This window comes from Copidosoma floridanum, unplaced genomic scaffold (genome assembly GCF_036245765.1).
Source record: "Copidosoma floridanum isolate Cflo_tuat_1 unplaced genomic scaffold, Cflo_Japanese_pri ptg000007l, whole genome shotgun sequence".
NCBI lineage: Eukaryota > Metazoa > Arthropoda > Insecta > Hymenoptera > Encyrtidae > Copidosoma > Copidosoma floridanum.
Window position 1 is genome coordinate 4,020,908 of NW_028321884.1, and position 14,834 is coordinate 4,035,741.

The window sequence follows — 14,834 nt, forward strand, 5'->3', positions numbered from 1 at the left end:
GTACGAATCCTTTCATTTCGTTTTCGCGATTCCTTTTTCAGCCACTATTGTTAGAGCTGTAATTTTTTAGTAACATTTGTAGAATATTACAAACATTTTGATCGTAACACAATCGTGAAGTGAGTGTACCCTACATGTATTAAATTGCTCTTGTAATTGATTTATCGGTTTGTTATGACCATAAACAAGTAACTGTATTGAGAGTATCGTATGAACAATAGGATGGTTATAAGGAAATTGAAAAACGATGACAATTTTTTTTGCATTTATAAATTTTATTACATGGTAAAATATTAGTCCAAACTTAGACAATGAACAATTTTTTATTTATTCAAACAATTTATAAGAATCGTAAAAATCAGTAAAAAGTACTGAATTAATAAATTTATCAAGTTTGTTTGTAGATGAACATTATTATTTTTAATAATAGCTAAATACTATAGCTTTTTAGCACTCTATGAACAAAAAAGATTTATCACATGCTAAATTTTATGGCGCAACAATATTATAACATTTTCGTAAAAGAATATACTCGATTAGTATAAGTTTTCAAAAAATCAAAACTTTGTTGTCTTGTTTTATGCACTTCATTTCATCATTTACAATTTGTACTGCTATAATCAAGTAACACCTACTATTAGTCAATTTGTAAAACTACAACTATTACTTGACGAAAATCGCCTACGTTACAAGTAAAATTACGTAACATTTTTGGTCCGTTCAAATATTGCTACTTGAAATTTTTCGACAGAGTTCATCCTCTATTGAATGGTTTTGAAAAATATATCGCATAATAACTCTATAAAACGATATTTACAACTTCCGTTATTTTGACGTACCGAGTAATTGTGTCACGCGTTAAAAAATTAAAAACTCTCACTTTCCTCTAATACTATTTTCAGTTCAATAAAACTGACACACTGCCGCTCTGTGAATACCTGTTAACATTATATATACATGCAAAAAAATTCCAACATTTCTTCGAGATTAATCTTGATCATTACCATCATTGACCACTACTGTGCGTTCATACGATTATCGGGATAGCAAGAAAAATAAATTTTTTTATTTTTCATGTGATCCAATTGTTCAGTATACATTAAAACAATTTATCTATTTCAATATTGCTTGAATTTTTTGAGTTCCACATAAATTTCATAACTTGTATGTAACATGAAAACTTTAGACCATTAAAAAAATACATTAAACTTTTTGTTGCATATCACTTGTTACTAAAAATAGTAAAGTCTTTTGTACATTGTTTTCTTTTCTCCTCAACTTGCTTTCTTGTGCGATTAAAGGCATAAGTTTTGTCAAAATCGACGCTCTTATAATCCGTGGAGCTTGGCGGTTGGATTGGTGGAGCAGATGTACTACCGGTTACTTTTAAATCAAGATCGAGATATTGCATAGTTATTTCTTTTTTGGCGATTTCCTGTGGATAATGCGGGGGAATGTAAGGTTGATTATCCTGGAAATAAGTTATCTGAAAATTAGTGAAAAACAATTAATTCAATTAAATTTTCGTACCCCAAAAAAAATGATAAACTCAAAATAAGAAAAAATTTTTACGTTGTCGCATGATGTTGCGTATCTGCTTTTGCTTTCCCCTGGGGGAGTCGGACTAGGCGCCGCCCTAGCTTTTCCGCGTACTGGTGGCAAATCCAATTTAAGTGGCACTGAAAGAAATATTTGGATTACTTGTGGGATAGAAAAACTCTGGTAAAGCCTCTTACATTCCATAGATTTTCCTTTAATGAGAACATAAATGATTTTGTTCAATAAACGTACCAAAAAGGAAAAATAAGCAAACGTCAACTTACCTGTCATTTCATAATTTTGCCTGCTCTGTGGTGATGGTTTTAAATTACGATTGACGCTGGGTGGCCCCGTTGGCGATGGTTCCGCCGAGGAGCCAGAGTTCGTCAGTCCTATGCTCATAGGACCGGGAGAAAATTCATTGCTGGTCATGGACAGGGTGTCACTGGTCCTCCTACCTGGTTTCATCTTTCTGCAAACGACCGGAACAGCCGAAGCTAAATGCGACTGTGACCCGGAAACTGAGGCCATCGTCGAGGTATCAGATCTCACCCGCGGGCTCGACAAATTAGAATAGGGAACTCTTGGACTCGACGGCAATGAGTCAAAACGAAAGACACGTTCGTCTTTGCCAATAGCGCCCGCGCTAACTGGCGCAGCGTTTGAATAACAATGTCGACTTCTGTAGCTCATGGAATTAGTCGCATCGACTACTCCTGGTTGGTGCGATCTTGGAAAATCGTACGTCTCGTCCGTTATGCCAACCGAAACGGGCGTTTGGGGCACCGGCGTCACGGGAGTCACCGGACTGGTTGGTTTTGTGCTCTCTGTTACCCCATCCAAATTCAAGTAATTGTGATTTTCGAGCTTCATGTGCGTCGGCTTGGGCGGTCTCGGTGGGGCCATATTCACCTCCGAAAGCGGCTGCACCACAGAGCTGTCGTTAATATCGAGCTTGGCGAGACGTTTGGTCTGTATCGTCCGGGGTGGGATGTCTGCTTCGTGTGCACTGTTCAATGAATTCTTGCTTGATGACAGAAAAATGGCAGAGTTAACGCTTGGCGTGTGCACGATCGAATCATCGTCTGTTGCACTTTCCGCGTCCGTCGTAGTCGGCGATCGGGGTGGCGACTGGGCGTATCGTCTCGGCGCGGAATAGTATCCTTGAAACTGAGATGAGTTTACAGGGTTTAGTCTGTTGAAGTTTAGACTGCGGCCAGAAACACAATCGCTGATGTGAATGTAAGGGCTGGTGTAAGAGCTTGCGGGCGAGATGGGAGGCGATTCTTGCGGGTCGAACGTGATCACTGATGAAATTAAAAACAATTGTTGAATTACTGAATTTTACTAACTTCGTGTTTGATAGTTTATATTTTTTGGTTACAGTGTACCTCGTGACCGTTGCTCCCCGTCGCTTTCCTTCATGCCACAAACTTGGCAAACTATATGCACCCATTTATTCATATCAGCCTCATTGTCGGCTGCAAGATAGTAGGTCCTTTTGGGGGTCTTTAATTTAAACACGTGCGCATATATACGCTTTTTGTGTTGGTGCTGCAACCCCGAATCAACCTTTGGAAAAAAATTATTCATTTGTTGATAAATTTTTTCAACTATTTCTGGTAGACTTATGTGTATACGCAAATATAAATCTTGCCTACCTCTGTACACTGGTCTAGATCGATTTGGCCCTTTAATTTCTTTTTGCTATTTCCTTCATAATACTCCAAGATGTATTGTCCAGGCAGTTCTCCACTTTGACGAAGAGTAAACCACCTTTTCATCCATCGCTATCACAATATTAGCAGTTTTTTAATCTCAGTTTTTTTGAACATTTTTCATTTTAATTGACATTCACATTCCACACATCTCATTGCTTTTAAAAATAAAATGATATTAAAAGAATTGATAATGGATGTTTCTTTAAGAAATTTGAGAAAAATCTCTACATGATAAAGATGATAAAGGTAACTACCAACTACTAGCCAACTATATCACTTTTGAAACTCAATTCTAACAATCTAAAATAAACATAGAAATTTTAATGTAGTTATTTCTATTTATAGGGGTCATTCGTACATTTAATGAAACGAAAATGTTTCGAAAAACTAAAAATATGAAATAAAAATAATTTTCAATGAAGTACAAATTATTTCGTTTATTTTCTCGATCGCCTTTAATTATCCAAAATATTATATCAGATAAAGAAGCATTTCTAACATGTCATTTAGATAATAATTTCGACTTCTAAGACTCATTAGGCAACATTCTTCAGGCTTTAAATGCTCAAGGTATATACAAAAACACAAAGTCATCAGATGGAAATAATAATTACAGCTGCATTTTTTCCTAATCGTCGTAATTAGTTACAACTTCAAATAATATATTACTGCTTTAATACAGATAAAAAATAAAAAAATAAAAAAAACAAGTCTGACTACTGGGTGTGGATTAAAAATTAGTGAAAATACCAAAGACGCAATGATCGAGCAAAACGCTTTATTTACTTTCCACGACGTGACGCAAGCAAGAACAGAGAATCGTTTTATTGTTTTGGTGCGACGATCGGAAAAAAATCATTCGATCGAAAAATCCTCATGGAAGACATTTGTTTGTACCTATTAAAATATGCTTTAATGTTCTGTAACCGTGAAATAAGTCCTACTTATTTCTAAAAAAAAAAAAAAACAGATTCCAAACAGGAGAAAATCTATTGTTTACGTACTGTATAATATAGAAAGATCCAGTGATTGGACTACTAGGAGTGAGTGGATTACAAAGCATTTAAACAAAAGTGGTGCATTATAACATAAGACTAAACAAAAACACTAGCATGCAAAAATAGGTAAGGGAAAAAATAGAAAAAAAAAAATATAACCAGGTAATAATGAATTTAATCTTATTACCGCTTTCCATAGGGATTCGGGTGGTGACTTGATGAGCCATCCCTCGTGAACGATCTCCTGGTTCGTTTTTAGCATCTTGATGATATTGCTGTTAACGATATCGGGGAGATGGTAACCCAATATCAGGTGCTTCATCGATCAAGTAATTAATAATGATGTTGTCGTTGCTCTAACTTGCGTGCAACTGTTGCTTTTCCTCAACTTTTGCTTGCAACGACACACTGTATTAGGTTAGGCTACATCGCATGTATATGTGCGACGATTAAATGACGATTAAATCCCACTCATCATCACTTTCTGCACTGATACCAATAGCTGTTGCACACGATCGCTTTTCGTTCCCTTGCTCGCGTTTGGGGCAATGATAATGAACATAATTACAATTGAACAAGCCCCCCCCTTGCCAGCCCTCGATGATTCCGATGTGTGGGAAGGTGTGTATTATACCTACAAGTGTGGACTCCGTACCTCCGTAGTTGTGGACTCCAAGATAATTAATGTGCGTCCAAATTGCACTAATGGCTGGCTGGTGACGAGAAACTGAGTCTATAGTGAATCGTGCCGCCGACGCCGTCGTGTCAGTCGTGTGTGCATGCACTGCGCACATAGTTACCAATTCCAATCCCACACAAAATTACACTTGCCATCTCCTTTCTGCGAGCCTTTCTGTTCACTTATTACTTACTCTCTCACTCCTTTCCTTTCGTCTCACTTCCTCCAATACCTATACTTGGCTCCAATTGGTATTTGCGTATGCAAAAGTTGTTAATTTATTTAATAAAAGTTGGGTGCTGATATTTTCATGACCTTTTATTTTTGCCAATTTCATTTTGGAAAGAGGAAATCCGCTGCTCTCCGTTTGGGACTCTCATTTGCACCCCCAATGTCCGATCATTAAGTACATATATTTTTATGTTTTTGTTTTTCGCACTTGTTGCTGCACCAGCTCTCTCTCTGTGGTCTGTGTCCCCCCCTTTTACTTTTTTAGCGAGTCTTTCGCCAACGCAATAATACTTTTGCAACCAAGTAATTGTTGCAATAAAAATGTGAGCAGCAATTTAAAGTGAAATGAGCCCAGAGCTACGGGTTTGAAATTATTGTATACCATGTTGTCATATGCAATCATATTTGTAATTTTTATTATGAATGTGGCAATTATAATTTATTAAAAGAGTTTTGGTGTGTATAAATATACATAAAAGTTTTTATTTCCTATTGGTTTAAAATTAACAATTTATTTTCATTTGAGTTTTTTTATTAAGGTTTTATTGATATAATTCGTATTGAACTATACTGGTTTTGGATTGCAAGGTAAATTTAAAAATACATTGCTATTATGAATTTAAATTGGAATCTCGAAGAACTTTTGCTCCTTCGCTTTTATTTATTTACAGAGCTTTTAACAGGACTAAAATTTACTTATTATTCTTCTTTAAATTGCAATTATTGATGTCATTTGATTTTGAGTCCAAAAAATCGATTTTATAGTTCTTTGGTAAACCTCTCATTGACATAAAACTGTTTATTACGTGTTGTAGTTGTATAAAAAAAATACAAGCGTAAACAGAAGAAAAAATACAGTTAAGTCACTATATTGCTTTTTATGAGATAACTAAATTTGTGCAAAAAAATGATTCACAGTTCAAGAAAAAAGGTAAAGATAAAAAATACACAAAATATTGATCAATATTTACATGCTATAGTGAATAAGTACACTAACCTTGTTTAAAACAAGTACTCTCAAGGATCCAAGTAACAAATGTGTTTGTAAGTCAAAAAATTTTTAAAAAATGCATCAATAAAAATGCGTACACATACACGATTTTTAATCTTTTTTCTAGAATAAATCTGAACTTATTCATATAGTTCGATTCATTTTTCCAGGGACAATAAATGTAATACAAGTCAAAAACACCCTAAACGATAAATGCTTAATGCATTACGCTACATTGTTAATAAAATTTATCAATTTTAATGAAAAAAATAAAAATAAACTAAAGGAACTAAATATTCTCAATGGATAAAAAAAACAGATGAACAACAATCTCTCCCTCTCTCTTTCTCTCTCGCAGTTATTCCACTTTCTGGAGCTCAATGAAAAATATTACCTAGCATGCAATTTTTTTCTCATACAAATATTTTTCAACAATTACATCCTTTTACAAAAAATATAAACGTTACTCTATCGTTTTATCCTTGTTTACCGGTGGAGAAGGTACAGTGACTGTCGTAATCATGTTTTGTAACGACGTCTTGCCGCTCTGTTGACTGGAATGGCTGGAGGATCGGCTGTGGCTTTGACTCACAGGTGTTTGGATCATAGGCTGAGGCGGCGTTCGAGCCCCTCCCGAGCCATTGCTCGTCGTCGAGTTGGGCTGAAGTTGCATGTGATATTTGTAAATGTTTTCTGTACTCTCGACAACTCCTGGAACAATTGAATCGTTTACGTTTATACTAGTACTTTTGGTTGATAATTTTTATCGTCATTCTGGGATTAATATTGTTTGGGTCTTTTAAGCTACATTTACACCAAATAAATGTGTTTTATGATTACCCAAATGTGAACGAAAGCTTTGGATTTGAATTTTACGATAATTTTTACGAAATGAGCATATGATATGAGTGTGAAGAAAAACTGTTGAATTGAAAAAAAAAAAAAAAATACTTCTCGAAAAACTGCATCCAGAACTGATTTACAAAACTATAAGCGTTTTGCTAATTGCCAACATTTATTTCATGCTCTTTAATTTCAAGATCCTTAATTTGAGAATTTCCAACTCCAGAACACAGAATTCCAGGGTCTTTATCTTGTTGTTCTGATAATTCCCATTTTGTCTCAATAATCGTTAATCCTGACAACAATAAAAATTATAAAAAAAGTAAAAGCACGAAGAAAAAATTTCAGAAAGAGTAAAATTGTAATTTTTTTTCTTAAAATACACTATTAAAGCTGCGTTTTGGGTATTACGGCCTTTGAACCAATTGCAAGTTCACGTGTAAGAAAATTTTTACTAAAATTCAATATCAACCAAGCTCACCTGCTTGGAGATTTAGGCTTCTGCCCCTGACTCCACTTTCTTTTGGCGGTGGATTCCACCAATTAACGAAAGTTCCTACAACGGGCACGTGTCGAAGTATTTTTACCATTCCCTCTTGCAATAGTTTTTCAGCGTTTTCAGCGTTTTCGCGCTCCAAGTCTGTCTGCGCGGCTTCTATGCCACGTTTGACAACTTCAGACATTGTGTCCATCAACTTGGAACTGGCTTCCAAATCCTGGCCAACTTTTAAAACGAGCGACAACAAATCTTCCACATCTGAAACAAAGCCCCATTAATGATTTATCCATGGAGTTGCAAAAAACTTTGTTTATCATTCTCCAAACGTACCCGTCTCATGAGTAACCATTCCGAATCGCACAAAAGCCAGTCCCTCGTCGTCTGTGCCTAGAGAGAACGCAATGTCCGTATGCCTCAGAGTTTCGACCAGTTGTCCGTTCAGATTGTTCAACTCATTTTTAGCTAAATCCCACGTCCATGGAGGAGAGTATCTCACGCCACCCAGCCCTGCCCATTCTGGGATCTCCACCAAACGTAACGATTCATTTTCCGACACCAGTTTTGTGAACGTCTCCTTGTGATGTACTGTCGCCAACAGTATATCCTAAACAAATAAAATTATAAAATAAATGAATTGCAGGAAACAAATATCAAATGTTAAATAAATAAAAAAAAAGACTCACAATTTGTTGCTCGAGACAGGCAACGACGCTATCGATGTCGTCGCTGCAAGGTGGATACTCAGGACTCTCGAGTGGACAGATCCTGATAGCGACACCATACTGTTCGATTTTACAAAACTCAATTTCGACGTTCTGTATGTCACGTTGGAGGATCTGGCCGAGCCATGAGTTTAGCTTGTCGTAATAAGCGGGTACGCGTTGTTGTCCCTGCTGCTGTTGTTGCGATTGATCTTCGTCCTTGGATGGCACAAACTGGAAAACCAAAGCACTGGACACAACCTCGAGTAGCTGAGCTGTGCCAAGCGTGTTGTTTGATAGGATTTCTTTTAACGAGTAAACACCGCCATCGCCTCCTGGTTCCTGGCTCTACGAAATTTCAAGTACCGAATTAATCATCAGTCAAAAGTTTAACATTAAAATTGGTCAAAGTACTCATTTATATACTCACGAGCAATCTGATACAGTTGAATTTTTTGAGCTTATTGTAGAGCTCTTCGACAACCAAGAAGCAGTGCTTGAACCGGTTGACAATGCTGTCCCTGCCCAAGGCCTGTAACGCCGTCCAAAGCGGCAAAGTAGGCAGACGCCCTGAGAGCGTTTCTGCAATCAGACTGGCAGTCGAGTGTCCACCTCGTGTATCGGTCAATCTGTACAACGTCTATTTACGACCAAGTCAAGGATTATAAATAGCCAATGCAGACGCAAATACCGAGCGTGATCATCTTACGGGAGTGCGCTCCGAGTCATTTAAATTCAACGGGATGGCCGAGTTTGCATAAAATGACGCGTGAACGCCAGTCTTTCCTTGTGCTATTTTCGTCAAAGACGCAATACACGAGATTCCTTTGATTAATGCACGCGTGCGCGTAATGCGATAAAAAGTACACCAACGACTTTTTTCCACGGCAAAATATTATTAAGCTGACTTGGCAAAAGTTTACAAATTAATTCTTTGGAAGCAACAAAGGAGTTTGCATTTTTTTTGTGTATAAAGGATACGACCACTGGTAGCGAAGGTATGCCCAGCCAAACACCAAGGGACAATGTAATACTGTCGGCAAGTTTTGAAGTCTGGAAGTAATAATTAAGGCAAATCAGTCAGACAGTCACGTTAAAATCTACTTTGAATAATCATTCAAGTTTAGCGGTTTCCTTTTATCATTACTCACCAAATCCTTGGACGAGTTACTTAAAGCTAAAGCTGCTAAGGAATTGCCGCGAAGATGCAGCCAGACATTATATTTATCACATATTTCCTGTAGCCTAGTAATATTGTCGCAATGTCCCGTGAGCTCAGATCCAGCTTCAGCCAGTACCAACAAGGGAGTCACGGAATTTGACTGAGAATCCTCGGTCAGGCGTCTTTCCAGGGCTGCAATGTCCATTGTATGACGCGAACCGAACAAAGTGTTTTGGGGAATCGGTCTGATACAGTGCAATGGTAACAGAAGCTATAATAAAGAAATGCATCGTCAATTAAAAGTCAGTGGCAAAAACGTGGATTTTGATGAAAAGATTTCAAAGGCACCTGTTTGCACAAATGTTGAACCAAGCCAAGAGGCGCGACGCTACTGTAAATCAATGGCGGCGAGTTGGCCAGTGCAGCGTATCCCTCGTCCATGTACCTCGGGTACTTTTTATGGAGGGCAAGCCTTGTCACCCTCACGAGACCCTCGAGCGGATCCTCGTGAAAGGCCGAGGCACAGTCGACGAATCGAAAGATGTGACTCAGCCATCTCGTGGTATCCACGGTCAGGCGAGAGGCCAGTTTGCGAGAGTGCGATCTCGGCAATGACATGGCATAGGCCGACACCGAATGCGATATCAGAGCGAGCTTGGCTGCATCTGTCAGTGGTGGCAAACTTGTTATTTGATTTTGCTCGGTTGGTGACTTGCCATCTTTAACCTGGGCTGGTGCTTCCTCGTAGACTACCAGGTCCTGAAAAATTTACAGTGTTAAGCTTAAATCTTACTTTTTGTTTTCAATCAAATGTATATTTGGTGTCACTCATATGCTACTGTGAGAATCACCATAATCGTCGCATAATGTACCATTGTGGTAGTCTAATCTTATCTTCATAATTTCCTGTTGTATGTGAAAGACACAAAATCGTATGTCGTTTGTGATAAAATGTTGTAAAATCTATTTTACTTACAGCATTTACATTTTATTGATACTATAATTGTATTAGATTATATGGTATGCAATCATAATTATCCAAATAAATTACCAAATTGAATGAATACATGTCGACTTTGACAAGTATGGAATATATTCCTTAAATTGTAATGCATTGTCTTACTTGTATGAGAGTGAAAATCTCTTCTGGTGCTTTGGCATGTAACAAAAAACCTAAAGGATTGTTCCACGTTGCTCCTTCCGATTCTGTTCCTTTCTCACTAGACTCCTCCAGCCTTTCTAGGGTTTGATATGCTTGCATCTTAAGTATACTCAATTCACTTTCTACTGGGCTCTGTTTAACAAAATTGGATGAAAATATAGTTGTGTATAATTTTATACAATATTTTATATGTATAGTGATGTTGTATAAAGTAAGCTTTTAATTATAACACCCAAGTTATGTTTACGTAAAAAAAGGAGCTTATTAACCAAAGATAAAGTATACTTAAAGGAATGTAAAAAAAATTTTAATCTAACGTCAAAATACATTTCTAGAACCTAGATTTAATTTACAAATATGTTAAAAGGTAACGGCGCATAATAGCTGCTCCAGAAAATTTTAACTTTATAGTTATCAAATTTTTTAATGGGGTTCATATTAATCTTGAAAACAATATTCTTGCAAGCTCGAAAGCATCTGCTCTTCATTAGTATAATTAAAGTCATTTATCGTTTGGAGAGAAGCATCGAAGTCCCGGCGCCGATCTGTCAAAACAAGTTATTGACACCTTTCATCTCTCGAGTCATCGCGATGACATCGGGCTAGCTTCGTTAACGCCTACACTGCACTATCTGGTAATACTTACTATAGACGAACGATTTAAAGAGTACAAACCTCGGGTACGTTATTCGGGACTACGGTTTGCTGGGACTTCATAGTTTTTGCCATAGCGCTCGTCGGCGAACCAGCACCAGCTGTAGCCTCATCAGCCATCGTGGCAGGCAATCACAGCACGACTGAATTATTATTATTACCTCCACGTAAACTCAAAGAAACTTATAGGTATGTTGTCGTCGTCTTTGGCTTTGTGCGACACACTGCGACTCATCCTTTGCTGTAAGCTGTAGGTATTATTTGTCAATGTGCGTGTGCTCTCTCGACGTCAGTTGTGACTGTCCCCTACGACGGTCAAAAGAGGTAACGTACGAAGAGGGAAGTACAAGTATATACAGTTATTTTTAAAAAGCAAGATTGTTTATTGTAACAAACGTTTTATGTGTAACAATGAGTGTAGATAGAAAATTTTGCATAGTCTTTTTTTGCATCTTGTTATCTAAATGCAGGTACTGTAAATGGTACTCAACATATAAAGTCTGTCTTTAATCTAAAGTAAAAATTAAACCACTAAATTCACAAAATGATTATTCGATAACAACTTCGCCGCCAACTTTGTTCAATGTCTGCTTGAGCTGGTCTGCCTCTTCTTTGCTAATGTCAGCTTTGACAACTTGAGGTGCAGATTCCACAAACTTTTTGGCTTGTACTAAATTTGTGCCTGGTATTAGATTTTTTATCTCTTTGATTATTGCTACTTTTTGCTTATCATCAAACTTCATCAGTTTGACAGTGAATGAAGTCTTTATTGCTTCCTTTGGTTTATCTTCATCATCCTAAAAACAGAATATTTGTATTACTAATGTAACAGATAATACTCTACTTATTACTTATGATGTGCTGTAGTAAGCATCTAGATAAATAAACAAATACAGGAAATTTTCATCTATTATAATCACTTACTTCTTTTGGAGGTGACATGCTGAATCCTCCCATGGGCATGACAGGAGCATCAGGAAGGTTTAACCTTTTTTTCAACAGATCACTGAGTTCCGACACTTCAAGAAGATTCAGAGCTGTGATATCTTGTACAATTTTATCAATCTTTGGTGAGACAGGCTTGTCAACACCCTCGGGAACTGGAATTGTTAACTTTTCTGTCACTGGACTAGATGCTACTGCTGCTTCGGCTTGACACTGTGATACACTGGTAAATAAAAAATGCAAACTTAAAGAGATGACTTACGTGACAAAAATTATTTATTAAATAATAAGTCTTGATTAAATATTTTTTTAATGAAAAAACCAGTGGACGAGAATCAGTCAAATGAGTACGGTTACATAACCTCTCTGTTCACTGCGGTGCTTTATTTCAACAAAAAACAATCGATGATTTACCACTTGTGCAATCGTCGAAGCTGATGCGCATTTCTTCTCACCAATATCCGCAAAGACTGCATAATGTCTGTTGTTTTAACTTACACTCTCTTTGCAAGTAAAAAATGAAAATAAATACTGCTCCGTTAACTCTTTACTAAGTATCAAAAAAATATATACCCCAGCCACCCACCAAAATGTAGGACCACACGTGCAGTCATGAGACGAGTCATGAGATGTCACGACGTCACGGTATAATTGCGTAATGGTCACGTGGTTTTTGAAGAGGGAGCAAAAATTGTTTATTTCTGAAAAATGAAATAAAAATTAGAACAAAAAGTAAACGGTTGATTAATTAACGGAAGGTATATTAATTATGTACAAATTAATATCAGTATTATTTATGAATTCATTATTGTTTGGACAAAGTGACGAAGAAAATAAAAATTTTTTGAGAGGATTATGTATTGGATCGTTTTGAAATGGAAACAAAAAAATATGTAAACAGAGATTATTAATTTTAAAGACTTTTTTTTTCGAAATATCGAGGATATACAGATGAGCTATCGAGTACATCGTGTGTCAATTGTACAATTGTGTGTAAATGATGGAACCGTCGTCGGTAGAACATGAAAATATGGGGCTAGAGCTGGGATGTGTTATATCATACTTGTAATAGTGCGGTCGTTAATAACATATCCTACTTCGATCGTTCATCTCTCCGCAAATCCATAAATACGTTCACTCTCTCGCCCTTTTCCTCCGCGTCGTTTTCAAACTCGCCTCGTCAGCTACATTCGATAAATTTAGAGATACTCGGAAATATATATGTATATTACATTACATTACACTACGTTTTGGCAGGAATGTCGTGTGTTTAACGATAAAATATCGCTTTTCGAGAAATAACGGGAGAAGCCCTTACCTTCCTTTTTACTTCGATTTGGCGCCCGTAACGCGTACGGCTTGGCAACAGCATTGAAATATTTATTTATTATTTCCTCGTTGGTCGCGTGTGTCCGATTTTACTCTCATTTATGTAATATCATTCACCAAAACTTGGAAAATCAATAATTATTTTGGCTCTTTAAACTAGAAGGTTTTTTTTCATGCTTTTTCGTTAAATTCTGACACTCGAAAATATTATCAATTCACTATATTTCACTTTTTTCCTTTTTTCTTTTTTACCTTGTATCATCGTATAATTTATATAATATTCCTTTTTGTTACATGTAATAATATACTTTTGTCAACATACATATATACGCGCGCCACGCTATACATACATTGATCTGTTTGTTGTTTTTTTTTTTTCTTTTTTTCTCTTGTTACAAACTGGCTGGTAAAATTGTACTGACGATTGGAACGCAAAAGGCCATGCAAAAATTGACAAGGCTCGAAATGGATTTTCGAACTTCGCAGGGACGAATAAACAAACGAAGCCTACCCGCAGACGTATTTTGTTGCAGACACCGAATCATGCCTTGAATAAATTTTCGTATCTCATAAAAATTATGAATAAAAATAAAACGTACATCCGAACGAGTTAAACAATGTTGATCAAACGAATGGAAAAATTCGGTGTCTGCAAAGTTTAAGAATTCAAATTCCGAAAAAAACAATATCGCACGTACAAATTATTTTTGTTTATCCTCAATACACACGCCATTTTGTGTTTTACATGTAATACTATGAATTTTTTCGCTTTTCGATCGATCGATAGCCCCAAAAGTAAAAGTTCAGCTCAGAATCCGTTTAATCAACGCTAAACGCTACCATTCATGTAGATATCGGACTCGTGAATAATTAGAGTTTGCTGACGATGATAGTGACAAAGAAATCGGCAATAATAATTTATGCTAATTTAATAATAATCATATGATAATAGTTGCATTAATAATAATTTGTTGCTTGTATCAACGTAAAATCGTATGTATATGATATACCATCTTTGTTAACGTATTGTAATATTCAATATGTATATATACAATATAATATAATGTACTCGTTGCGTGGCGAGCCGATTTTTTTTCTTTTTTCTTACACATCATCATCATTGTAGGGGTAGAGTGTGTAATGTGTGCTCAACTCGACGGCTTGTTTTTTTTTTTTTTTTTTTTTTTCTCCTCGTTTACTCCTTACTCTTTACATTCGATTGCACAAAGAATCTTCGAGGAAAGGAAGATTTTTACGCTCCGTGTTACAATACCGACTATGTAATATGTATGTACAATGAGAAACAATTTTTTTGCGCAGTTAAATGAAAAACGAAGAGACGCAAAAAGGTACAGCGACAATTGAAGAAATCACTTCTTC

At 36.4% G+C, this 14,834-nt stretch overlaps 3 protein-coding genes across 3 annotated transcripts; all 3 read right to left on the minus strand.

Annotated features, from left to right (window-relative positions):
- Window positions 1-260: 260 nt before the first annotated feature.
- Window positions 261-5,002, minus strand: dos (daughter of sevenless). Its single transcript, XM_023391038.2, has 6 exons — window positions 4,446-5,002; window positions 3,201-3,329; window positions 2,931-3,111; window positions 1,824-2,846; window positions 1,573-1,679; window positions 261-1,486 (listed from the first exon to the last, which is right to left on the minus strand). The coding sequence occupies exons 1-6, from the start codon at window positions 4,578-4,580 to the stop codon at window positions 1,223-1,225; spliced, it is 1,839 nt and encodes a 612-aa protein (XP_023246806.2). The 5' UTR covers window positions 4,581-5,002; the 3' UTR covers window positions 261-1,222.
- Window positions 5,003-5,619: 617 nt separating this feature from the next.
- Window positions 5,620-11,387, minus strand: LOC106638864 (pyridoxal-dependent decarboxylase domain-containing protein 1). The gene is made up of 10 exons (XM_014352241.2): window positions 11,202-11,387; window positions 10,488-10,658; window positions 9,713-10,123; window positions 9,354-9,635; window positions 9,184-9,255; window positions 8,633-8,842; window positions 8,185-8,550; window positions 7,832-8,105; window positions 7,484-7,759; window positions 5,620-6,870 (listed from the first exon to the last, which is right to left on the minus strand). The coding sequence occupies exons 1-10, from the start codon at window positions 11,298-11,300 to the stop codon at window positions 6,623-6,625; spliced, it is 2,409 nt and encodes an 802-aa protein (XP_014207727.2). The 5' UTR covers window positions 11,301-11,387; the 3' UTR covers window positions 5,620-6,622.
- A 172-nt stretch (window positions 11,388-11,559) lies between these two features.
- Window positions 11,560-12,697, minus strand: mRpL12 (mitochondrial ribosomal protein L12). Its single transcript, XM_014352252.2, has 3 exons — window positions 12,540-12,697; window positions 12,105-12,348; window positions 11,560-11,977 (listed from the first exon to the last, which is right to left on the minus strand). Exons 1-3 carry the CDS (start codon window positions 12,599-12,601, stop codon window positions 11,729-11,731), a joined length of 555 nt encoding a protein of 184 aa, XP_014207738.2. The 5' UTR covers window positions 12,602-12,697; the 3' UTR covers window positions 11,560-11,728.
- Between the last annotated feature and the right edge of the window lie 2,137 nt (window positions 12,698-14,834).